The sequence below is a fragment of the Myzus persicae genome, unplaced genomic scaffold (assembly GCF_001856785.1).
Source record: "Myzus persicae strain clone G006 unplaced genomic scaffold, MPER_G0061.0, whole genome shotgun sequence".
Classification (NCBI taxonomy): Eukaryota; Metazoa; Arthropoda; class Insecta; order Hemiptera; family Aphididae; genus Myzus; species Myzus persicae.
The window spans coordinates 311432-339291 of record NW_019102056.1 but is presented as its reverse complement, the minus strand read 5'-3'; the positions used below and the strand labels follow the sequence as shown (position 1 = coordinate 339291).

General features: G+C 29.8%; 3 protein-coding genes across 8 annotated transcripts; 2 read left to right on the top strand and 1 right to left on the bottom strand.

The window, feature by feature from the left end:
• On the top strand, positions 1 to 4955 carry LOC111031102. 5 transcript variants are annotated; one of them, XM_022310894.1, is made up of 11 exons: positions 1 to 157; positions 426 to 534; positions 616 to 678; positions 1299 to 1384; positions 2286 to 2772; positions 2916 to 3006; positions 3237 to 3401; positions 3472 to 3625; positions 3729 to 3830; positions 4114 to 4368; positions 4469 to 4737. In XM_022310894.1, the coding sequence occupies exons 3-11, from the start codon at positions 665 to 667 to the stop codon at positions 4735 to 4737; spliced, it is 1623 nt and encodes a 540-aa protein (XP_022166586.1). In that variant the 5' UTR covers positions 1 to 157; positions 426 to 534; positions 616 to 664. The 5 variants fall into 5 exon arrangements, with proteins under 5 accessions (XP_022166586.1, XP_022166590.1, XP_022166587.1 ...); XM_022310898.1 differs by lacking the exon at positions 426 to 534 and having other exon boundaries at positions 1302 to 1384; positions 4469 to 4955; XM_022310895.1 differs by lacking the exon at positions 426 to 534.
• On the bottom strand, positions 4747 to 27780 carry LOC111031101 (FGGY carbohydrate kinase domain-containing protein). Of its 2 annotated transcripts, none has more exons than XM_022310893.1 (11): positions 27618 to 27780; positions 15387 to 15579; positions 14417 to 14528; positions 13298 to 13541; positions 12362 to 12492; positions 12090 to 12269; positions 10545 to 10746; positions 9364 to 9514; positions 8455 to 8529; positions 7276 to 7592; positions 4747 to 5081 (listed from the first exon to the last, which is right to left on the bottom strand). In XM_022310893.1, exons 2-11 carry the CDS (start codon positions 15558 to 15560, stop codon positions 4997 to 4999), a joined length of 1671 nt encoding a protein of 556 aa, XP_022166585.1. In that variant the 5' UTR covers positions 15561 to 15579; positions 27618 to 27780; the 3' UTR covers positions 4747 to 4996. The 2 variants fall into 2 exon arrangements, with proteins under 2 accessions (XP_022166585.1, XP_022166584.1); XM_022310892.1 differs by lacking the exon at positions 27618 to 27780 and adding an exon at positions 22776 to 22969.
• Positions 22123 to 25543, top strand: LOC111031105. The gene is made up of 2 exons (XM_022310905.1): positions 22123 to 22261; positions 24526 to 25543. Exons 1-2 carry the CDS (start codon positions 22202 to 22204, stop codon positions 25240 to 25242), a joined length of 777 nt encoding a protein of 258 aa, XP_022166597.1. The 5' UTR covers positions 22123 to 22201; the 3' UTR covers positions 25243 to 25543.
• Positions 27781 to 27860: the final 80 nt, after the last annotated feature.

Sequence of the window (27860 nt, the reverse complement as noted above, 5' to 3'; positions counted from 1 at the left end):
AGACGGTTGCACTGTCTTGCGGTACGCCGACGCCGATTGGTCGATATTCGATTTGACATTTTGACATGAGTTTAACGGTTTTAAGTTGTAGTCCCGTGTTTCCGACAATCCCTGGACCCGTCGGATGCAATGAAATGCGAATGAATAGCGAATCGTGGTTCGTGAGTCCTGATCTCTATTGTTTATTATATTTTATTACTTGATATTCAAATATTTATTGTTTACACACAATTTCACTGTTTCACTTTAACGCTCCTATTATTTACTGTGATATATTACCTATTCTTATTTCTTGAATATTTTAAATTAATTATTAATTATTACCATCGTATTACCAGTATTATTATAATGTATACTAATACTGGTTGCGATTGATTTTGTATGTTACATTCTGTGGTTTTCGTTACTATTTTTATTTTTTACAGCTATTCTAATATCTTGCTTGTGAATTTATTTTTCAATAATTTTGTATTTTGATAAATTACCCACTCTTCTGAACACAAGTGTCACACTTCGGGTGCTATCTACATAGACGTAATGAAGAACAACAATATTATTATAACTCAATACACGCTATAATAGGTACCTAATCATATTTATACTTATATGTTGTAGGTAGCTCGTTCACTGTTATAACATTGCAATATCGCACTAGACACCTACTATGGCTACCAAAAAGTAAGTTTTTAACTTAACCTATTTTGAAACTAAGAAATTATATTTGCCTTTTTAATACAAATTATTATTTACATTTCTATAATTCATACTATCATACTATTTCTCAAACAAATCGTTTATGTTACAATTACACCATAATTCTCGCCATTAATTTAGAAGAAACAATTGTACTTGCCTTTCTTTATCACTTGACTTGTACTATGTCCAAACAATAATCGTAGGCTACTGGTTTCAACGATGTATTGCATAAAAGTACCTTCCTATTGTTAACTATAATTTTTAGAATAACTTTTATTTAGTCATCATTTTTAAATTAAATTGGTAAACATCATAATTTACTATATATCATTAGTGTTAAGTGTTTATTGTTAATAATATAATTTATGGTTACATACATTTCTTTGTATTTTACAAAATATAATTAGACAATCATTTGACCATAAACTTCATACAAAATACATTAATTCAAATATATATGACTTATTACCTACTATATTACCTATATTATATATATTTAGTATATCCACATTGATAAATGATATTATACGTCAGTTATATTAATTAACATTAAGTTATATTATGTATTTGTAATAATTAAAAAATAAATGTGTTTCTTGTAGCAGATCTCGAATTACACTGAAGGAAAACAGAATTCCAATAGGAAAGAAAAAAGAAAATATAGAAAAAAATGTAGAACTCAAAAGAAGTAAGTTCTTCCTATTTATTAATATCTGCTGTAGATAATATATACAAATATAGGTTTCAATTACTAATATTTTGTCTATGTCTGTTTATTACCATATTTTACCAATGTTTATGTAAATGTATGCTTTTGAAATTATATTATGATGTTAGATCTAAGATAGGTATTAAAAACATTTTAAACAATGAAATCAAAAAACAATACGAGTATTATGTCAGGACTTAAATAAATAGTATCTAAACAAATTTGAAAATTTATAAAAGTTTATGTAGGTTCATAAATTAATTTTGATAATGTTATTACATTAACAGGAATTACAAATATGTAGGCGGTAGGTACCCAATAGGCAGGTTAATTTGGAAAGACTTACGTAGGTTTCTAGGCTAGATGGCTCAAAAGGCTTACACAGCTGAAGCCCTCTTTTTAGATGTATGGGATGGAGCCAAAAGAAAAATCTTGATAAATTAATTTTGAGTTCCTTGGTGAAATGAGGTGTACCGAATTTTTGATACCTATCTGATTTAGTGTTTGAATTATGAGATTTTTATGGATATTATTATTTGTTTTATATCATGACAAATTCAAATAGCAAATACCTACTTATTTAAATTGTAATAATAAGGTCACATATTTTTACTATAGATTTAACTAATATTTCATAAAATATAAATGTTTTTATGTAAAAAAGCAACTCAAAAAATATGTGCTACATAATTTAATATAATAACACAAAAAAGGCAATAAAAAATACATCCATCGTCTTACATATAAATGAAACACATTTTTATACAAAAATGTCTATTATTATTAAAAATATGGCTTTTGCCTTCAAAACCGAACCCTAGTTGTTATTCTGTCACTAGAACAACAATAATTTAAGTTATTCTATAATTAATTGTTTTAGATGATAAGTTGGTTGTTGATCATGTCATTTCAAAAACAAAAACATTGAAGACATCCAAAATATCTAAGAAAACAAATAAAACAAATGAATGTAAACCTCTGAAGATTATTAACGTCAATGTTGAACCTACTGATACATCGTTAACAATTCCAATTAAAAAACCAAGAGTCAATCTAAGTACAATTAAAGAATTGAAAGAAATTGAAGAAAAATCCAATAATAAAACCATGTTGAATAAAATAAAAATTGTAAAGGATAATAGTCCAACATTGATTGAAAAAGAAAAAAATAATTTACAAGAAGATATTGATGTAGAAAATTTGAATAACACAATTGATGAAATGAAACCGGTAGTCCCTGAAATTGTGCTGAGTCCTTTTGTTTGTACAACACGTGGCCAAAAGTGGAAACCAAGTCCTCGCAAACCTCCAAAGTTATCTGAGCTCTATGATAAATACGAAGATAACACTGTTGCTGATAATTATAGGTGTGCATATTAACCAATTACCTTCGCTATTTGTGTGTTTAAATTGTTGAAACATTGTATGAAAACAATGTTTGCACATTTAGATGAATATTTAAGTGTTTTTAGTCTAAAAAATATGAAATAGTAATGTATTGATGTTATAGGAAATGCTTGGACAAAAAAACTGTTGAACTACAAAATAAAGTTAAATATTGGGCAGAATTATCTGCTGGAAATTGCAATGATATTCCTCAAGTAAATTATTGTTTCAATATAACTGTCTTATTAATATTTATATATTCACTAATTAACCTACTAACTACTAAGTATCTATTACAGAAATACTACTTTAAAATATTTGTGTAAATTCAACAAATATATTTTGAAATTTAATACAACTTATATCAAAACTTAAGTAGTTAAAATATTAAGTTATAATGATATGAAATTACTTATAACTATTAATAGTTAATATCTTGTTTTAGTCTGTCAAAGATGAAATTGATGTTGCATGTGGACAAACAAAACTTTTGACAACTGATAAATTTATGCAAATGCGTACTCTAATAAATGAATATGATAATAAGTCTGGGCAAATGCTCATTACAACAAACGATTTAGATGGATTTTGGGATATGCTGTTGTTACAAGTAATTACAACCTTAATATTATGTTATAATGTAATGTAATTAATACTAAACATTATAAAATATATTTTAGGTTGAAAAATTAGAAGGCCAATTTAGTCAACTTGCCATATTGGAAAAAAATAACTGGGCTCCATTAAACCCGATTGCTAAAAAGGTAATTAACAGACTGCCAGCAGTATATAAACGTCCAGTGGTAAAATCAAAATTTGCAGATTTCATTAAAAGTAAGTTTGGATTATTTAGTATTGTTTTTTTTTTAGAAATCTATGTGTTTTGCTGTTTTTATGTATTGACAATACCTAATACTTTTTATTTGTAATTTAACAGCTCAAAAGTCAAAGGAACAAAAAACTATACCTAACAGTGACAATTCTAATGAAAAAAATGACTCCAAGTTCAATGAAATGAAATTGTCTAATAACACTTATCGTGAGTTTTTGATTTGATATAATTATATGTTTTTGATAAATGATCAAATAAGAATATCTTTTATCTAGTATTAAATTACTATTGTTTTATGTAATGGTTATTCCAGTTAAGCTATGATAAATATTTGCTAGATCTGTTGTCAATTATAGAAAGCAATTACTTATTTAAATTTTAATAATGACATCTTATATTTTTTTATTACTAGTAGAACAAGAATTTCATTAAATAGAAATGTTAGACTGTTCAAACTACTGTAATACTTATTTAGAATTTATATTTATAGTTACTTCTAGTACCCCAACTTCAAATCAGAAAAATACAAGTTTTACCCCAGTACTGTTGAAGACCATAGAGTTATCATATGTGGCTCGTAGGTCAGGTATGACTCCAATAATACTAGGTACGCCACATGTATCTCCATTAAAACCGGCATTGAAAAATCCAGAAAACGAGAAAGGGAAAAAGCGCAAAAACATACAATTTGAATCTCCTAAAAAAATTGTTAATGGATTTGTAACACCTGAAAACTCATGCAATGGTAAATATAAAATATTAAATGTCTTAAAATGTAATATTTTAAGTTATTGTAGAGTATGTTTTGTACAATACTGATATCTTTATTATGTACATATTTGTAGATGAAATAAATCACAAAACCATTAAAGGCAGAGTTGTCACTCCGCATGCTTTAAAAACATCTAAGTTAAACCAGAACAAGGTTATCGGTTCTCAAAATAATAATATTAGTTCATCAACCACTAACCATACTAGCAATAAAATGAACTTAAAAGGAACTGCCAAAGCACAAACAGTAAATAAAATGTCTGTTGATGTGCAGAATGGCAATTCATCAGTAAGACGTTCTTCTAGACTGGCCAACAAACCTTCAAAAAATTATAAATGTTAATATGTGTTATATGATTTTTGTATAATTTTTTTTTATTAGTTAACAAAATGTTTAAATTTAAAACATCATCAACAAGTAAACCACCTAGATATCAAAATCCTCGACTAAGATGAAAATGATTAACTTCTGTTGTATTTTGTTCAAATGTTTTATTCTGATTTTTTTTATAATTATTCATCAAACATTTATTTTTTTTAAACAAATGTGTGATCATACAATTTTTATTTTATTTATTATTTTACTTAAAATATAATTATTCTCATGGGTTTCTTGACATAATATTCTTGTACATGTTTTGATGTTTGAGCATTTCCAAGTAAACCATGTACTTTCTCTCATGATACCTGTAAGTATATGAAATGTTCATATTATATAATTTCAAAAATTGTTTGAAATTTGATGTGTGCTATGTGCAATGTTGAATTTCCAGTTGTATATCTCATGGGAGCATGCCTAGATAATTGTATGGCTAATTTATATAAATAATTAGGTGGATAGTTGACATTTCTTTCTATATTCAGTACTTATACAAAATTTGGTTCCCTAGTGATCTATAGGTATCACACAAATTGGTGGTTACAATGAAATTCCAATAATTTAAAAATACAACTGTTAATATTAAGTTTTCAACTATACTTCAAAAATTATTGTATTTTCAACCGACAATTCTAATGGTTGAATTCGAATTTCACATATTAGTGTATTATAGAACTCCTAAGTATCCGGTAAGTATGGTTAACACTTTTGTGTTAAAAATCATATAAGCTATATACGTATTTATATGTTAAAACTAATATTAATAAAATAGGTGTATAAATATATAATTACAGACTGACCTAAAAAGTTAATAAAAAAAAAAAAGAGTAAGTGGATGTCGCTCTGCAGTCTGCTGTACGTTAGGTGCAGACGGTCGCTGTTATGGATGGTATTAAATTTGAATTCAATGATATAGGTACCATAGCATACGAAAAACGAAAAATGTTTCTGAGCGGAGACGGTATATCAGTATATGATATTTTATATTGTTATTGGTTTATTACTTATTATTTATACGGTAGTCGGTAAGTTGAATTAATATTATTCTTAAATTATCAGTGATGCTGGAAAAATATTAAATATACTTATTTAAAATTGGGTGGTTTTGGGACCAAATTACAACAAAATTACGATAAACTTTGTGTTAATGTGTAATTTTTGTCCAAATTTGATGGAAATTTTTTTTTATCGACATTAGTTTAAAAAAAAAAATAATCAAAAATTTCATATGCCTTTAAATAGCTCAACACGAATCAAAATATTTTGAAAATTAGATGGTGTATAGAAAATGCTAACACAAACATTCAGTGAAAATGTATCTACAGTCATTTTTTTTAGAATAATACTACGAGTAAAAACCCAAATCTATTTTTTCGAAAACTGGTTTCGCGTAAAAATTCCCGTTTTTCCTTAACTTTTTGATTATTTTTTCTTTCGCTTTTGAAAACTATTGGTTATTTTGAATTTTTACCTCCCGAATGCACCAACACATGCACATTTTTTTAAAATAAATACATTTATAGTTAGGCCCATAATTTAAAAATTGAGCTTTAAATATTTTACAAAGTATTAACTCAACATTTGGAGCTTATTAAATTTTTTCATTTATTTTGTTCACCAATACTGAATACTGAATAGTATATCGATTATTTGATAGTTTTGATTATTCACTCGTGTGATATATTGTACGAATAATAATAATTATTATTATTCCGTAGTTTTAATTATTTAGTTATGTAGGTATTATTTGATAATTTTGATTATTCAGTCTCGTATAAATGTATAATATTATTTTTATTTAAATAATTATTCGATAGTCTATATGAATAATCGAATAATATCCGATAATACAAATTATTCAGTAGCGCCCATCACTAGTCACCAAGTATTTTTTCCTACATGTATTAAAAGTCGACGCCAAGTCAAACATTTTTGTACTGAACTAAACTAACTAGGACAATTTTTTTTTTGGGTGGAGAGGGGTTCTTTATTTATTTGTGCAGAAATCCCCTTTACATCCTACAATCACTACTAAGTTCGTTTGTTTTTTTGTAAGTGGCTTATAATAAATATAAGTGTACCCAAATATTTTTAGATGTATTTAAAATTTAAATACATTAATTGAAAAATAAAAATTTTATTGTGAACTTTTTAATTAGGTAGGTTGGTATATTTTCCCATTATTTCTTCAATTTTCAATAAATTGTCAAAATCTCTTTTAATTTTAGGTACCTATACAGGGAAATTCGATAAATGGTCTTGCGCGGCATACTCGTCGTTCTTAGGTACAATGTCTTGCCTAATCGAAGAAAATATTTTTCGTGAGTGCTATGAAAATATTATGGTTTGAATTAGCCACTCCAAGTTCCCACCAAGTCGTGCCCATAATATAATATTATAATCTAATGATGTAAATATGAAGCATATCGCTTGTTGTGTACCACAAACTGTAAGAAAAAAGTGACTATTTTTTATTTTCATATACTCTGTGGTATTACTCACTCCTGCAAATCCAACGAAGGGTGTACAGTTCGTGCGTCACTGGCCATTGCCGCGATGGCGTTTCCGAGTGACGAAGACCACGGATGGAGTTCAGCAGGTGACTTGGACGACTTGCACGCGGCTGCGGCTAACATGGCTGATCCGATCAGAACGGGGTCGTCTTCAGTGGAAGTGCGCACCGGTAGAGCGGCGACGTTAGCCTGGCACTGTAAAAACACCAGATTTCGGCTTAGTCCGCCGCACACGAGGATCTCTTGGACATTTAACGATCCTTTGCTCTTCTCCTCCATCGATCCTATGATGTGCCTGGTCCCGTACTTGACCGAAGTACATGCAACAATTAAATACACTTGATATAGAAGTGTGAGTGAATATGTAGGTATGTAAGCCATATTTTATTAATAGGCAAATTATATTGTCGCCATTTATTATAACTTCTGGGTAATTTTTGTTGTTGTGGTTTTTCGGTTTTTGAAAAAAACACGTTTTAGTATAGATAGGTAAGACTTACCTATGGCTCTATATTAGTGTATAGTAGTTGGATGAGTGTGTGACATTCAAAGGCTTAACTATAGGCATTTATTTTTGGTTAGAGTTATTGGTAGGTAACTTACCTATAGTTAAAACTTGTTTGATATTTATTTTTATAAATTCGAATTTAATAATTTGTATCCATTATTCTTAAACAGTCAACTAAGAGTAATATAATGTGATAGACTTGTTAAAATTATGACATATTGTCAATGAACCTATATTATGATTGTCGACTGTCATTATTATAAAACGGGCAATGATAATGTTATAGGTATATGAATGCTTATGATAGACACTTCTTCAAAATAGTAAATATTAATAGGTCTACACTCTACAAGACCACAAGGCCCAAGGACAATAGATAATTATAAGTTATAATCATAGGTGCGTACAATTAATTTACAAGTCCTCATAAGTGATTTAACTGTTTCCTGTAATCCTGTACCATATATTATAAAAAAACTCTTTCCCACAAGATAAGTAAACCGATTTGCACATGCAGACTGATGGCACCGGCCTTTCCGAATCACTGTTTTCCCCACATTTCACTTAGTAGTAATACCACTGCTAGTCGTAATATAAAATATATCGTTTCGAAAATATATTCGTTACAAATGTGTAGATATATTAAATTATTATACTTACACACAGCGCCTGTATTGTTGCCAGATAAATAAGTGCCAAGTTCTCTTGGTCTGAGGATAGCGTCAACCCAACCATCTAAAATACAAAATTAAATATAATATTTATATTTTATATTGCGGTTCAATCTGGAGTAAAGTGAAATAGATAGGTAACGGATGTATATTATACTTATAAGTTATATTGCCATATATTTTATAATATGTCTATTACTCAATACTATAGCTATTAATATTAATATTAATTAACAATATTAATAATATTGTTACTCGAAAATGTTAAGAGTGGATTTAATATATTGATTGTGGCATAGTAAGCAGTGGCATGTCAGATTTTTTTAAAGGGGAGAGGGTTAAGAATTGTTGAATGTTTTTAAGCCACGTCAATAGCGCTTAATATACCTACTTTCATTGTTTTATCATATATTTTATATGACACAAATAATCTAAATGGAGGATATGACACCTCCCCCGTGGTATCTCAAGTAAAGTTATTTCATCCCCTTCCCCACACTTTGTATATCTAGTACAAAATTCAAAAGTCTCACATCACGTCACATCCTCCCCGATCTGCCAGTATTATCAGGGATATCGATTAAGGTAAATTGCACCTAAAGGCAATAACTTAATCTGCACCCCAGTACTTTGATTTTTCGTGAAGGTACTTACTAAAATAGAAAAATCTAAAAATTACTGAATAATTTTTTTGGAATTGTGTATTATGGAATTATAGTTCATTGTGTTGCGTTAAAATACGTTTATAGGTTCCTGGGATTTAGCGAGCTTTCCTAACTAGTTCCGCATTAAACTGCTAAACTTATAACTTTGATCATGTTTGCTGTAGTATGATTTTTTTGTTTTTCACTTGTAATATGGAGACAAGCATGGCATTTTCTTAAAACCCCACACGTACCATTCCTTTAAGCGTGGGATCCGCTATGGGAGATCGGTTTCCATGAAAGTCAGGATATACGTGAAAGTCTTCGGTCAACCTATCGATTGCATCCAAACCTTTGTCTGCTGCCATTTTCACGAGTAACCCGTTCAGGTAGCCTTCCGCTCTCCTGTTATAAAACCGGATGTACATATAATAATGTCAATGGTAAAAATTGAATTATTCATTAAAAAAAAAAAATTGGAAAAACTTAAGTCATTGCAATCGTCGTGTAAGTAACCTAGTAGCATAGAGAATATTGTAAATATCTGATTAGGGCGAGTGTAAAGACTTCGATTGTAAATTTGATATATTTTTTTTTCTTAAATTAAAACTGAAATAAAATTATTCTTATGCGACAATTATTATATTTAAACATTAAATTGTAATTTTTTATTGAATGAAATAATTTATGTCTCTAACACGAGCTAATTTTACAGTAATTTTTTTTCACTATTTGTAGTTTTTTTTGTAGTCATTTTTGTATTTATTTTCCATCAGGAACTTTCCTCTCCCCGATAAATAGGGAAACTTCCCGGTACAATTTCACCCATCACTGCCCAGGGTGTATCTATGTGCTTACAAATAAATTATTAGTGTCGAGTGACTTATAGTTTTTTCATATTTGTCTATAGAGAAAGCTCGAAGAACAATGTGCGAGTGATCTATAAATATGTTTCATAATACAAGTGGGTCAAATTATTTTGTCTTGGGGCCTTCTCTCACGAGGGCGTCGTTTTATACCAATACCTAAGTTATTATAAATATTGAAAAAAAAATCATATCCATCACCCACCGTCCCTAACCCGTTTGACCAACACTCCATAACACTATAGGAAGCTTTATTTAAAATTTAATTTTAGTACATACCTATTAGGAATATATTTATATACACGACACATAGCATGTAGAAAATCAACTTAAGTTGTCAAGAAATCATCGCGTGCGCTACCGTGAGTTATATTTCGATGTATAGACGACGAAGATGGAAATTAATTTTCAAGTATTTATTTCGAATAAAAATATTTAGAACACATCCCTTATTGTGTTTCAAGTGCATCCATATTTTAGGTCTCTTAAGTACTAAAAGTCCTTAGCCCTATATATTTATTATATTATAATAATATATAGTTATGTAATATGTTTATAGGTATACTCACTCGTCATCAGTGACTTTCAGATGTTTGGCGGCCGGATGAGTGCTGATCACATGATCGATCAGTTTGCCAGTGGCTGATTGGCCGCCTTCTAGAAGCCACAGACCCGGGACTATGGCACCGTAGTATGGTCCCCAGACGCCGTCCACGAGCACTTCTTGGTCGCTTAGTAACATGTGACACGTCGATGTGCCCCCAATCATTACTGCAGAATAATTAGCATAAACATAAATATATTATTACCTGTACCCAGGGCCAGCCGTAGGATTTTTGCCGCTCTAGGCAAATCTAATTTACGCGGCCCTATGCGATAGTTAATTTTTTGGAGAGGAGGGGGTTGAATAAAATATGGACATTTATTTTTAACTATAAACCCTTGTTTTATTTTTAAAAAAAAATGTTTTAACTGACCTCGGTTTTCTTTACAAAATATAAAATAATTGTTGGGTGTGAAATAGAACAATTAATATTTTTGACCATCGTTACTCATTCGGTATCGTTATCGTAGATCAACAATATGTATTTAATTGAACATTAAAAAATGTATAACTACACAATTAAAAATATGTTAAATGCAATTAATTTTGCGAGCCTTTTCTTGGGCAAAATCAGTCGGTACATTGTTTAACTCCAGGTTTTCCATTACTTCTTTTCAATAGAAATTGTAGCAAGATCACTTAACCTTTCTTAATTCATAGAAGACCTCAAATAGTTTTTAATTTGGGAAAGCTCCGTTCACCAGACGCGACCGACATAGGCATAGTTAAAATAATGCGAAGTGCTACAGCTGCATTTGGCTACGTTCTCGGTAAACGAAGTATCAACAGTATATTATTATTAGTTATTACTTATTAGTTATTACATATTTATTTTTGTATATTTTGAACAATGAACATACAATTCAGTATACAATATTATATTATAATAATTAAATCACTTTGGTTCATTCGAAATTTGACGCCCCCGCACTAGTGCCGCCCTAGGCGGCTGCCTATTTTGCTACCACATTGAGCCGGCCCTGCCTGTACCTAAATAGGTAGTTTATTAGATACCTATGCTGCAAGGTTATTCAAAAGTTGTGTGTCAAAAATGAAGGGAATTACGTTACGTTTTTATATTGATTATCCTCACTAATTGTATCAAACACAATTAAAAAACATGTATAATTGTACAGATAATAGATAATAAGTAAGTTTCAAGTTTACAGCAATATACATTACTCTATAAGCTATATATATATTTTGTATGATATTAATATATTATGAAAATAGTTATCGAAAAGACATGTGCGGCACGGCATGGAGTTTCCAATAGGAATTTTGAACTTATAGCTATATTGACGTAAATTAAATATGTACCTATACTTTTGTTAAAAATATTTTCGATCGAAATTTTTCCACTTGATATATTTTCCACACATACTTTCCACACTTTTTTTTCCTGCATACTACTAAAAATCCATATATTTCACAAAGGCTGTAGGTACATATCATATAGATTCAAAATCGAGTAGTAAGAAGTACGTATATTATAATACTTAGTATTTACCCAATCGGTGGCCAAAGTCCGTCGGATTTTTAGACCCAATCCCGATCATTCCCAGTGCTCCAGCGTGCGCGTCAATCAATGATGTGGCCACTGGAGTCCCGACGGCTAGTCCCATTTCACGGGCTGCTTTATCGGTTAACCCGTTGCCACATGGTCGTCCTGGCTCAAAGACTTCGTTGCCTGTTTAAAAAAAAAGAAAAGGTGTTGATTTAAAAGTATAACGACCGCCTGGGTACCTAAATTTCACTACATGATGAAAGAGTGATACTGACCTATCGCTGACCAATCGTTTTTGCTCAAGTCATCCAGACCAATTTCTTCAAAATATGAGCGATCCCAACAACCACCCTGCAACGCCTGACCTGCACAGTACGTCCATTTACAGGCGACCGTACACAGTGACCTGTAAACGAAACAGTCTTTTTTTGTACAGCAAGTCACCGGTGTGGAGGTGTCGGCTTATATATAGATATTCGCTATTTTTCTAGCATTATGATATATATATTATAAGTGTAAGTTTATGATATATACATGCAGTGGCTTTCAACCTTATTGAACTCTCAACCCATTTTATTCATTTTTTTTTTGACCCATATTTGTGTTTCAAACAAATTAAAGCTAATTACACAAATTAATGTATTATTATTTATATACTGGCCCCGAGATCTTGCGATTTAACGACTTTAGACTTTTTTCTTTGGGGTTATCTTAAATCGCAGGTCCATGCAAATAAATCACGCGTCAAGGTTATAGAAAATTGTACCTCCCGAATACTTGCCACCAAGCAAAGCAGTTATTTAAACGATGTTTTATTCCATACATAATTCGTATATAATGTTCTTTAAAATAAAAATAATTGACTACATAGCTTACACACAACTTATTTTTTTTTTATATTGAAAGATCGACCTTCCTTATTGAAATACCCGTTATAATGATATATAAGTACTGGTTTATATCTTTTACTGTGTAAAAAGCAAAAACAAACCGAATTTTAGTTAATTTACTAGTATATTATTAGTACATTCATTTTATTGGCTCCGTACAGTCGAATAACATATATTTTTACTACCTATATGTATATATACAATTTAATTACCTATTAAAACTTAAAAGTATAGGTACTGCGGTCCACGACTTTTTTCTGAAGCTCGTTTCACTGGGTGAAGACCACTGATATAATTTAATATATTATTATGCAGACTAACCTGGAAACGGCATCCGTTGCTTTCCAAGTAAGGAAGTCGGGCAAATCGAAGAACCTACCCACTCTTTGCCAAAACGTGTTTTTCGGTAGATTATTTTTTAGCCAAAGAATTTTCGGCGTTTCCATTTCTAACGATATTTTACCTCCCACATACTTCAAAACTCGATGATTTGTCGTGTTGATGAAATCTGCTTCCTTTTTGGCCCTATGGTCCATCCACAGTATTATATTTTGTTCTCGTTCACCTATAATCATATTATATTTATATGTACCTATTTATAATAATAATACGATACCACAATAATTACTAACTTTCGGTTGGTAATAAATTAACTTTAAAACTCTTTTCGATATTCTGAATTATTTTTCGAATGCACTTTTTAGTTTAATAGGTACTCGCTACTTACATTTTTTTATACCTACATATCTATTTAACATTAGGGTTACATAACTTAGATTTAAATATTGGGTAAAAATGTTTATTTGTAATCGTAATTGTAATGTATTAACTTAGTACGTGTTTAAAAGTTCAAAATAATTTGCAAATAAATGCTGCGTAAGCGTAAAGTCATAATATCGATTATTGTCTTAATTGGACACAGCCAGTCTACATGCACTTGTAAATAAAATTCAGTATAACCCTGATATGACTTATCAAATAATAATATTTATACAATTATTTAGACGAATCAGTATTTAATGATTTGCAGAAAATAATTTATAAATTATAAGTTATTAAGTTAGGTGAAATATTATTATCGGATTGATATATTTATCGGTGACATAATTAACAAGATTAGGCCATTTACGTTGTGTGTATAGCTTAATTAATCATTTAAAGGTAAACACATCAACATTTATTTTTCAAAATTGGTTTTTAAAATGATTTCAAATTATGTAAAAAACCATCCGAACAATTACAATTACTCTCCCTCTATAATGATTATATTCATCTATTAATTCTTTATAATATTTAAAGGACACTATCTTATGTTATGTTAAATTATTAAAAAATAATGTGTCACTCTTCCCTCTTCCTGAACTAATTCTTAATAACGCCACAGTATTGCTTACTCATATACCTATCACTATGCAAGACATTTTAGCAGAAAATTCTTACCGTTTTTGCTCACGGATAATGGTAGTCCATCACTGTCCACGACTACTAGAGAACACGTAGCATCAAATCCGATACCTCCCACAGCATCCGATGGTACACCTTCGGTGACATCCTATATTATTCATATATATATTTATATATATATATGTGTGTGTGTGTAGATATATTAAAGTAATACGAATACGGCATTTCTATCTTCACTAAACTTAGACTTTTAAGAGGACGTGATATTCCTGCATGTGTTGTCTCTGTCTTACAAGTGCGTAACATAGCAAATTTTACGCTCAGCAGAACACGTGTAGCTCCGTTAGTTTAAAAATTAGTGCGAATTGACCTCTTATAAAATCTAAAGGTAAGATTATTATCTAGGCAACCTCATAGGTTTTTTATTATATTTTAATTTTAACGCGAGTTATGGGTGTTTTAAAATTGTAAATTTTTTATACATCTTAAAATACTTATAACTCGCGTTAAAATAATAATATATAATAAAAAGCTTATGAGGTTGCCTAGATAATAATCTTACCTTTAGATTTTATAAGAGGTCAATTCACTTTAATTTTTAAATTAACGGAGCTACACGTGTTCTGCTGAGTGTACAATTTGCTATGTTACGCACTTGTAAAACGGAGACAACACATGCGGTTATCACGTCCTCTTAAGCCAACATCACAACGAAGAGAGAGGCGATGGTGGTTTTCACTGGTACAGCAGCTTCTGAACTTTAAAGAAACTTGCATTTAAACAAGAGAGAAAAGAGATGTAACGATGTTGCACTTAACAATTGCAAATTGCTATCAGTCGTAGTAGCATAGAGATTTATTTGTAGAATGCCACATCCATATACGTTTAATACTTTAATATCGATAGTGGTATTATACCAAATATTAAAGAGCATATTATTGTCATCGATAATTTTCGAATACTATAGTCGTGTTGTATAGAGACAAAATAGTTTCTCGTTCCTTACCCTCACGACTTTACAGCAACTGCTCCATATGTCTTCGGACGATTGTTGATAAAAGTTCTCTTCGGGATTCCACGTTTGAGTAACACTGGTAGATTTTTTTAGAATTCGTCCAGTACCGTCGACTAACGCCGCCCGAACACTTCCCGTCCCGACGTCCACTCCAACGAAGTACATATTATTATTGTTTCTCAAACTAAAAAATAAATAAATAAATAGGTAAATAATAGTAACAATAAACAGCTTTAAAATAATATTACAGTATACGAACATTTTTACGTTATATTTTAAATGTATATATTGAACAGCCGTATCATATATTATAATATTAACACTACAGTAGGTAAGTTATAAACCTGGTAATGTTTTTTTACACATATGTACCTATGTTGGGGGGAAAGCGCGTCAATCATTATATACTTTCGATTCGAAATGCAAACCCATTAACGATACCTAACAGCTTATTATACTAAACATGTTTTTTGCCTAAACTCTAAAGAATAAACAAGAATATCCGGTTGAGGCATCGATTATAAATTAGCAATTGCAGTTTATAGGTACCTTATATTTTTTATATATAGATTAAAATATAACATAACTACATATTTATAAGTTATGATAAACAATATTATAATAAGAATACAATAAGAAAACTGACTACAAACGTACTCGGTACACCGTGTGTTGTTGTATCATTTATTACTTCAATTATAATAATATTAATGTGTTTGAAAAAATTGTTAGTTACAAAACAAGATTTAAATAAAAATGTATTCATTTTTATCTTTATATAGTGTTTAAGTTTTCCCTAATTTTAAAGACAACATATTTTTTTAAATTCCTTATTGCAAATCAGAATAATTTTCGGAGTAGGTTGTTTGATTTATTAAAATCGAATTTTGGACTAGTAGTTTATGATTTGAGTATTTGAAGTTTAGATTAGTGGAATGGTATGACTTGAAGATGTAGGTACCCCATAAAATATTGGTCACTACTCACTACAGCACTCATCAAAACTGACAACTGTAAGCGTCTAGGCCTTATAACTAATTAATTATCTGCTCGTCTAAAATTCATTTTTCAGAATACAAATAATACAAATAAAATAGCATGCTTTGGAATATGAAACGAAAAATGTATGTTGTCATTCAAAAATTGATAAGACTTAAAAAATGATGACGATGAAAATGTAATTTTTTATCAAATATGTGGTTTTGTAATGACTTAAAATAATCAAAAAAAAATATTCTCAAAAACGTTATAACATCTTTTTAAATATAGAGCGCGGTTCAACGTTAAATGATTTACCTTAAAAAAAATGTGACTTAAAATTGTATGTTTCGATTGCTCGTTTAAAACCTCACTCTGTAGCAGACTGGAACAGTGTACTCCGTGTTAGTGTATTTTTATGGCTTACCATGGTGTAAATTATTCATCATGTATTCATGTGATAAAAAACACGTACGATGACCGCCAATACGTAAAAATAACATCAACGTTCATGCGAATAATATTTGGCGATATTGCCAATAGAAGTCAGAAGTTACTGTTGATAAAACGATTCGATATAAGACGATTCGAATCTCGTACAATTACTTTAATCTTACTGTATAAGTCTTATTGCGTATTAAAGTAGGTAGGTACTAACACTACTAACTACAGTCTTCAAGTCTTGTGAAGTATATTTTAGAAGTATTACCTATTTTAAATACTTTCTCAAAGTATAGGTACCTATTTAATATTAAATAAGTGACTTCTAGTTGTAAAATAATAAAACATCTATAAATGGACATGTGCACAAAAGTCATAAAATATTACACATTGGCTAAAAGCCTTATATTTATTTATAAAAAACAGTTTAAACATTTACAGACAATCTTTTTCAGAGGCAAAATTCATAAATTTAATTAAAAATACCGGTATAGTAGTATACACTTAAACTCTATAGGTACTAATCAATCTAAATTGATTAAAATTACTATTTAATCCATCAATTCTATTAAAAATTATGGAAGTACCTACGGTTATAGGGAAAGATATTTCTTATACTTATATTGGGTATTCTCATGACTGATGTTTTTTCTTTGTGTGTTATTGTACTCAATCGAACATTCACATAAGGTAAAAGGGTGGGAAATTGAAGTAGTTAGACCAAATGATGCGATATAAAATGTTAAACAAATATAATTATTCCAAAAAACCAAAATTTATTTTAAGATAAAAAATATTGAATTCCTCTAAGCCGTTCTGTTAAGTTTATAAAACAATGTTGTTATTTACCACATATAATTACTTATTATTTGTATACATAAAATACTTTTTAAACACTCCTATTCAATTTTTTCAGTTGATGTGGAATCAGCACTAAACAACAAAGATAATATGTTCAAGCTTAAATATTTATGCTATATGACAGGGATGGGCAACTGGCGCCCGGCGTACCTTTTTTATCTGGCCCGCGCTACATTTTCAAATTACTTCTTATAATTTTAGCGCTTATCTATATTTTATTTTATTTTATTACATTTTTCGATAAATTCTTATCCAGTTTTAAACTGAAACTAAATTATTAAATGTCTAAACATATATTTAGAATGGCGTAGCTAACATACTAGGTATTTATTTCATTTTATCGGTTTAGTCATATCCGTACTGCCGTAGTGTCACACCGCCGCGCCGTTAGTATTATTATTTTCGCGTTTTGTAGTAATTATTTTTAAAATGTCCGCTAAAAAGCGTAAAATCGAAGACGAAAATAGAATTTTTAACAGTTTATGGGAGAATGAATATTTATTTATTATAAACAGACAAAAACACCTCAATGTTTAGTTTGCTTAAATATTATTGCATTACTAAAAGAATATAATTTGAAAAGACATTATACATGACAAATCATTCGAAATAGAAGTGGATTTTACTAAATTGTCTATTGAAAAACCACATTCTCAAGTATCACATTGAATAATAATTGTAAATATAAATAAATAAAGATAAAAAATAAATGCTAGTAAATTTGAAGAAACTTTTTTTTTGCTTTCTCCTATGCATTGTGGCCCGCTAGATTTTAAAGTTCTTAAAAGTGGCCCGCTAATAACTTTGAGTTGCCCATCCCTGCTATATGAAAATGAAAATTGAAGCACCACCGATGCGTCCTATCAAATTGTGAATATCTTACAAAAAAAATTATTTCTTGTTATAAAATGTAATCTGAAGATAATTATTTCGTAATTTGCATTTTTAATTCTAAGCGGAGCAATAAATGCATTGATTTTACAATATTGTGTGTGTTGTTTTTTAATTTTTTTTATTTGTGTCTGTGTACACAATAAGTAGTCGAAATAATTATTCTTCGATTTTAAACTTCAGTATCTTTTACGATGGGAAAGTCAGTCTAGTTGGTACGTTCAGGAAGTCAAAATTTAAAATTCTCAATAGTTTTCAAAAGCGAGAGGAAAAACAAACAAAACATTAAGGAAAAAAGGAATTTTAATGCAAAATCGGGTTTCGACGAAATCGATTTTGATTTTTATGTAGGTAATTCTAAAACAAATGAGTAGATACATGAAACTTTCACTGAATGTATGTATATTAGTATTTTCCATATAAAATCCCATTTTCAAAATATTTTGACTCATGTCGAGCTATAAATAGACATATGAAATTGTCATTTATTATTAGTTTTTTCTAAAATTTATATCGATAAAAAACATTTTGCTCGGTCAAAAAACTTGAAAATGTAATAAAAGCTTCCTCGTAAGTTGCTGTTGGTGGAAATTTAAGAAAAAGTTTATCTACTTTTATTTAAAAAAAATGTCTACCGGAAAGTCAAATTAAATTTCTATGAGCCTTAGAACTTCAAATTTTTACAACACAATAATTTCAATTTCAATAACCATATTCACTCGATTTCTTATATGAGACGATTATATTATTTTGTTGTAATTAAAAAACGAAGAACCGTAGATATTTGAAATTCACTCAAAATGTTTGTCTTATAATTTCCTAAATACTTGAAAATTAAAAAAAATTTTTTGACTCGTTCTAAGCTATTGACGGACATTTTCAATTTTCATTTTTTTTCTATAAATGTCAATATAATTTTATTGGTTGGGTCAAAAAGCATGAAAATTTAATACAAGGGTCCTGATATACTTGAACAATGTAAGTTGAAAAACATTAAAAACTCCACAAATAACAATGGTGTAATGAGGATTTTGGAATGGTGAAGGGGAGAGCCAAACCTCCCAAAAACTAGCAATAATTTTATTATCTGATAAACGCAACAAAAAAAATGAAAATAAGAATGTTAACATAAATGTTGTCAGACTAATTAAAAATAAGTTATGCCAATATTTCAATAGTTTTATGCGGATTACCAGATCAAACAAAACAAAAACATAGCATTACAAAACGGATCATCCTGACAAATCTGCTCCAGGTGATACCTATTAGGAAATTTGAAGTACCTACAATTTTAAACGAGGATTGTCGAACTACACTCCTTACCTAAACTAGAACGTTCGAATTTCTTGCACTTGGGTTGAAAACAGGTCATGTTCGAATATTGCACACGATCTGATCATTCGATAAAACTTATATTAAAATTGCAATTTTATTTGACACTTACATACCCTATGTTTGTGTTAATCGATTTAACACTATAACGACTACGTTATTGCACGAAGTTGCTTATTTATAAATAAATTAAATTAATATTTGTACACTATTTTTTTTTAAATTGTAACTATGTAACATGTACATTTCAAGTATTCATTAATTTTGATGAAATTTATATATTTTTTATATTATTATTTTTGAACTGTAACTCTAGCAGTAATTGCTATAAATTTAGATATTAAAAATACAAATTATTCTTAAGGACGCCTACTGATATTCGTTAATAAATAGATTCTACGTAGTGATCGTTGAGTGAAACATTCGAACATTGACCTTTTTCTATCCCAAGTGCAATTCGACAAAAATAAGTGCAATTCGATCAATTCAAATTTCAAACGATCTCCGTCTAAAGCGCCTAACGTTTATAATATTTGGTATGTATTAACAAATTGCATGGTTGCAGATACTTTTGTTTGCGTTTTGCATGGTCGTACACTACTTTAGAAACAGGATAATAATTTGTTACAATAAGGCATTGAACTACCTATTATTGAAGGCAATATGAAACGTTATTATCTGAAATTGAAATCACGACATTCTCTAATATTAACGATATAGGGCAAGTATACAACAAAGAACTAAACGACTGAATAATAAGTATCGGCTTTGTTTGGCACAGAATGTTCATAGTGAAGCACATTACGACACACTACACGTAATTTGCGATCATCTTAAATATAAACGACATTTTTTAGAGCTGAAACGAGTTATTAAAAGCCGGGGGAGTATCTTTGCTTAGCAAATGAGTGTTCGTCACCATTGAGTAGGAGTAGGATTAGGACACTTGTTATGATGTGATAAATTTGAATTCAATGACAAATCATTGTCTAAGAAGAAAGCCGATTTTGCGCGGATGTGGTCCCTCAGCAGATTATATTTCTGAGGATATTTTCTATTTCATATTTAAATTGCTGTTACTGATGTATTATTATGTTGGTATGTTAGCAGTACGGTGTATAAAAATAAATTTCACCAAAAACAAAATCACAATATTATAGTGAGTAATAATATAGGTAATAGTAATTATAATATTATTATTTCATACTTTTATAATATTACTATAGTTACAGCTGTTATTAACTTATAAGTTATAAGTCAATACCGATGTACCACAATACGGTGTGATCGTTTATAAGTGGGTAAGCTTTATTATTTTAGATATTAAGCTGCAAGTTTTAATCTTGAAGTATGATTTTTTTATTAAAAATGTTTTCATGTTTCATTCGAAAACATTATAGAATAAAAATTAAATTTGAATCATTTTTCAAATTTTGTAAGCTGAAAAAAAAAATTGGGTAAGTGGGTAACACTTTACTATACATTAGGTGTCTAGAGTCTGTAATGGATGTGTTAAATTTGAATTCAATGACACCTGCAATAAAATTATTTTACGCAAAAAACGATTCTGAGCGAAGGCCTATAATATTACTAGTAGTAAATATACTAATAGTAGATATATTTTATGATACTATTGTGATTAAAGTAATTTATTTTACTAATAAGTAATAGTACTACAACAGTAGACTCAGTTCATTTTTGTCAAAAAAAATTGCATTGGAAAATATCATTGGGTTTATAAAATATAATAATTTACCTACTTTACAAGATTCAATTACATAATTACTAATCATCGTGTCCGTAACAAAAAAAAAATCTCATCAGATTTCTGACCTCCAGAGATTAAACTTTAGATGTGTCGAGTGATATTTTTTCCGACCAAATATGTATAGTGTTTATCGTGATTGTTATAATATGTTTTTGTTTCCAAAACTTGACGTTTACCATCAGTGGTTTGAACAAAATATTAGCTTACCTACCAAAACTGCGTTGAATAGGTTTGCATTGTTGCTGGGTGTAACTAATTCCACGTGACGTTTACCAGATGTGTTAGTAATTTTTCTAATTTTCTCAATTATTATTTTTTTTGTATTGCAACAAAAGCTACAGTGTATAAAAAGGCATTTAAACGTTTTAAACTTTTTTCCCCCAATATATTATATTTGCTATCCATTTAAACAAAGCATATGTTCAAACACTTGTGCAATACCGTTTCACAAAGTATAAAACCTAGTAGTTTTTTATCAAAAGTTTGTTCAAACAAATATCTCGTCGTGTCGTACCGGATAGCGATTTTTAACAACATGGGAAGTTACAAATTGTACCTGGCCGTCATGGCAATAGCTGTCATAGCTGCAGTTCAGGTAAAAACAAACCAACTACATTATACAGGGTGATTCACCTAGCACTCTCGCCTTCAATTTTTCCTTTGATAATGAATCGTGAAATTCTGATGTTATAAATGTTTGAGTTTAATGACCTTATTTTTGATGACCTAGATTTATACGAAGGAGTGTCCTATGACGATACCAACTTCTTCTTTGTTCAACGAGCATCGCTCTTTTTCCCTGTACATTTGACTTTTTTAAAAATGTTGATGAATCTAAACCGAAATTCGAACTAGCAGTATTCTGGAGTTATTTACTAACTTAATGCATACTAATGATAATAATTAATAGACAATATTTAAATAGGTTTCACTGGTATGAGTTTAATATAATATACACTACATGTGGATACCATATAATATATAAATTAATAATTTTAAAGATTAAATGCCTATTACATTTATTTTATAGTTTTGTGAAATTTTTCATGACTACTATAATCCTTATTTTTTAGTAGGTACGTATATATATTTCAATAATTCATACGTACTACTCGTTCAAATGTTTGTTTGGATATAGGTACATCATTACATCAACATTTTCAAAAACATCATCTGCTTGATGAAACCATCACATTAATGTAAACACATTAAAAAGGGTTGTTTCTCATTTGAAAAAACAAGTTTCTTCTACTCAAAGTCCATAGGTACTTAAAAAATCAAAAACCAGAATTTGAATAAATTAATTACTAAAAGAAAAATGGTAGTGAGCCGCATGCTTCGCGAATCACTCTGTACGTATTTTAAAGTATAAAATAAATATCCTAAGACGATAACACTTTGCTGGAATGAGCATTAAACGTTCTACTTCAAATACGATCGCAGGTCATCAGACACCGCCTGTACAAGTTTTTACGATGTCCCATGTGCACTATACTATAAATCGTCATCGACAGTAATAACAGGGTCTTTTTTTTAAACAAAACTTATCGAATAGGGTCTAATACATTATATGGAATGGGTGGTGAATCAAACTGACTGCATAGATGAGATGTGCGTATTAGGGACGCGACGTTTCAATCTGCAGTTATAAAGAATCACTCTAAATATACCTATAAATTATAATAGGTATTATAATTTTTTTGTTCACAAAAAACACGTCTTTAAATACGCATCTTAAATGTTTATTTTAGAACTGTGTAATCGTTTTTTTTTCGTTGTACTATTCATTTTTGATAAACTGCCCATGTTATACACATTAGGAGAGCGGGTAAAACAAAGCGTTGGTTCAATATTTAACGACCGTGTTTATTTTTTTCCAAAACCGCTTTAGGTACATTATTGGTCTACCGATCGTTGTACAATGGTCTCGTTGAATATTCATCGGTACATTTGTAAACACCTATACGGATTAACGCACATATAAAACGCATAAAAATGACGATCTGATGTAGCCACGTGTACCTACACCTGTTAAGTAGATAAACATAGGTATTTTATACACGACGACAATAGGAAAAATGCGTAGATGCCTACGGTTTAATTTCATTTAAATAAAATTTCTAATTTTCTACAGTGATCATTGTTGGGGAAAATAGGGGGAAGCTATTGAGGAGAACTTAACTCTTAATTTCTTAAATCGTTTTAATTTAAGTGCCCTCCGTATAGAGATTCTGGATCTACCCTTGAGTTGGACCATACTATTGTTAGCATACGTTCCATATTGTCATGTTATCACAACATGAATAATGAGTAATTCATCATAATTAATTAATGACAGTACCTTTCTTCCAAACTTGATTTATGCATCCTTTAGGTATCAAAGAATTTATATTTTAAGTTTCATGATTTATAAGTTTCAAGATTGGTTCAGTAGTTTTGGAGAAGATAACAGTAATAAATTGCATCGAACTGAGGGATAAAAGGGCTATGCTTCGCTCCACCCAATTATTATCTTATGTTATAAATGTTGAGGATATTTTTGAGTAATTTGTCATAACAGAACCACATGTTGTATTGAAAAAAAAATTATATTCTAATTTCTAAGTTACAATAAATTATATTAGTACTAATGTCGATAATTATAGCTACATGGTGTGGTGTCTCAATTTAGGCTATTTGCGCCTCTAGACTTTAAATCGCTTAAACTTAGATTTTGGTGGTGGGACTGGGAAGATATCGTTTCAACCGAATAAATATTTACTTATAATTATATAATAAGCGATGTCAGAGAACTATTCTGTATAATATGTGCGTGTACCCATAGTCATAAATTATGAATATTATGTTGTGTGTGCACAGGAAATTAGTTGCAAGGTTCAGACTTCCGAACAGGACGATGATCAGGAAGGATATTACGATGATGAGGGAGGAGTGAACGATAATCAGGGAGAAGAGAACGATAATCAGGGAGAAGAGAACGATAATCAGGGAGAAGAGAACGATAATCAGGGAGAAGAGAAGGAAGAAGTTTCCGAACCAGAGATGGAGCACCATCAGTGCGAAGAATACAAATCGAAGATCTGGAACGATGCATTTAGCAACCCGAAGGCTATGAACCTGATGAAACTGACGTTTAATACAGCTAAGGAATTGGGCTCCAACGAAGTGTGCTCGGACACGACCCGGGCCTTATTTAACTTCGTCGATGTGATGGCCACCAGCCCGTACGCCCACTTCTCGCTAGGTATGTTTAACAAGATGGTGGCGTTTATTTTGAGGGAGGTGGACACGACATCGGACAAATTTAAAGAGACGAAGCAGGTGGTCGACCGTATCTCGAAAACTCCAGAGATCCGTGACTATATCAGGAACTCGGCCGCCAAGACCGTCGACTTGCTCAAGGAACCCAAGATTAGAGCACGACTGTTCAGAGTGATGAAAGCCTTCGAGAGTCTGATAAAACCAAACGAAAACGAAGCATTAATCAAACAGAAGATTAAGGGGTTAACCAATGCTCCCGTCAAGTTAGCCAAGGGTGCCATGAAAACGGTTGGACGTTTCTTTAGACATTTTTAATAAGCACGTCCATATAGACTAGTACTATATACTATATATATATATACTTAAAACATAGTACATAAAGTGCAGATTTTCCAAAAAAAATGTTGACCTAAAATCTCACTTCCTCAGCCCTCCGCAGTCATTTTCAGTTTTTTGTACAGTACCATTACACATTAGGTATATCTGACTCACCACTCACCACGTTGTTCTTGCAATAAATATTATCGCTATTACTATTATTATTACTATTGTTATTATTATTATTATTATTATTATTATTTTATTTTGTTCTAAATATACTCAACTAATTAACGAATGATATATTATTTATTTGTTCTAAAGCAATATTCCTTGTTCTATTTAACTCTATAAGTACGAGGATCTCGGCCATATGTTGTACAACAAAAACACGTGTTTCATTATAATTAAAAAACGGACTCTTAATCATAGAAGATTTTACCGAGAAGAAAAACGAAAACAATTTAAATGATTAAATAACAAATAAAATTGGTACACTGTAGTAGATGATATCGTACACTTATAGCAATATTAAATAATTACTTATAAACGTATTTTATGTGTTACTCAAAAATCTAGAATATATGTATGCAATATGATGTATAGTATATGCAATAAAAGACATTTGAGTACCTATGTTTAATATTAAAATAATGTTTGTTGAATTATTAAGTAGGTACACACCAAATTAATAATTGTTAAAAACTTAGAAATTAAGAGTACCTACATTTTATTGATATTTAAATTTTAGAGCTAGGTGTGTCCTGTGATGGTTTCATCAATACAGTCTTATGAGGTAAAGTGCTTTGGAAAATATTATTTTTTACTTCAAGTTTGATGAATGGTCAATTCACCCTAATCATGTTAAAGTTTAACTGCTATCGGCAGCTTTATTAAAACGATCGATAACCAATATAAAAAGGCGGTGATTGAACCCATGAAAGGGTATAACATCGGTAAAGTTGTTTCACTCCAACCGTGTAAGTAAGTTATTATATCCGGATGATTTTTTTTCGTGTAAGACTTTAATCCTCTTATCATAGATTTACTATACACTGTTATCATATCAGGTTACAAACGATCGCGTGGAAAACAATTAAACAAGGTGCAAAACGATAAATGAATATATGATATACGCATGTGTGATCATGTTGTACAAGTATACAACATCATAATAATAGTATTGTCTATGATTTATTTATCCACTATTCTAATTGTTCAATTTAAAATTTAAAATGTCTTTATGCGCATAATAATATTGGTCTGGTTGGGTGCGAGTACTTGTTATTCAGCTCATCAATTTGTACAGTAAATTGGTTTATATCGCGTAAAATGCAATTATTGTGTAACGTAATTCGATTGGAACATAAAATATATAGGTTTATAATAAAATTAAACCTCAGTGGTTGTTTGTGAGAAATAAATCCATCAAAATCAAGGTTAAACTATTTTAAAACAATATAATATGATATGATTAATTAAAACGTATACCGCATACATGGCGCATCATTTTAAAAGTATTCTGTAATAAATATTGTTTTAATAATAAATTCAGATAATTATTTAACAATAAAATAGTAATTAGAATTCAGAACACAAAATAATATTATAAGGCAGTGTTGGTCAAAAAAATACTTAAAAATACTTAGGAGGCCTTTAGGCAAAATAAATATAGCAATTGCAAAATAGATTCCCGTTCTATAATTAAGAGAAAAAATATGGGTTTTAAAAATAAAAATTAATTTTAGGAAATTTAAATAGTATATAGGTACGGTGTAATATAATAGCAGATAATTTAAATGCACATTTTTTAAACTTAAAATTATAAAAAAAATATATATACTAAGCATTAAAATGCATAAAGATTGTTTAAATTGTTTATCAGTTATGAGAATTGGAAGTGATATTGTATCGGACAGATTGTAATTTCATGGTAAAATAGATTAATTTGTGGAGAAAAAATAAAGAAAAGTACCTACTCAATTTGCAAATGTTGAAAAAATATATATTTACATTCGTTTTCAGTCCAACACTTTTTAGTATTAGATTATTTTATACAAATATACGTATAGCTACATTTGTAAGTGGTATATTACTGCTTGAATTATTGATAAAATAGTGTAGATAACATAAATAATTATTTATAATTAAAATTAAAAATGTATTTTACACAAGTATGCAATTTTTTTATGGATAACCTAGGGCCCCTGCAATATTTTCTTTGTCCTGGGACCCTTAAAGTATCAATCTGATCCTGCTTATGGAAACATACACAATTATTTACATTTAACATATTTGTAACTATAGGTACTGTAGACATATTAAAAATTATACGAATAAAAATCGTAAGTTACAATAATACAAATTATTACCGTATTAGTATGGTATTACGAAATACCGGACTGGCCGATGATGGATAATGGCGCTGAATAAGAAAAAAATGTTCTACAAAATCACGAACAGTGTACACTAAGACAACTGACTACAATCAAACCACTGCTGACAGATTGGAAAAATTGTTATTTGGCCTGATAAGAGTTAACTGATACGGTTCAATACGCGATGATGCACAATTAAATATTTAGAGATTTGTTTGCATGGGCGCCCATTGGGTG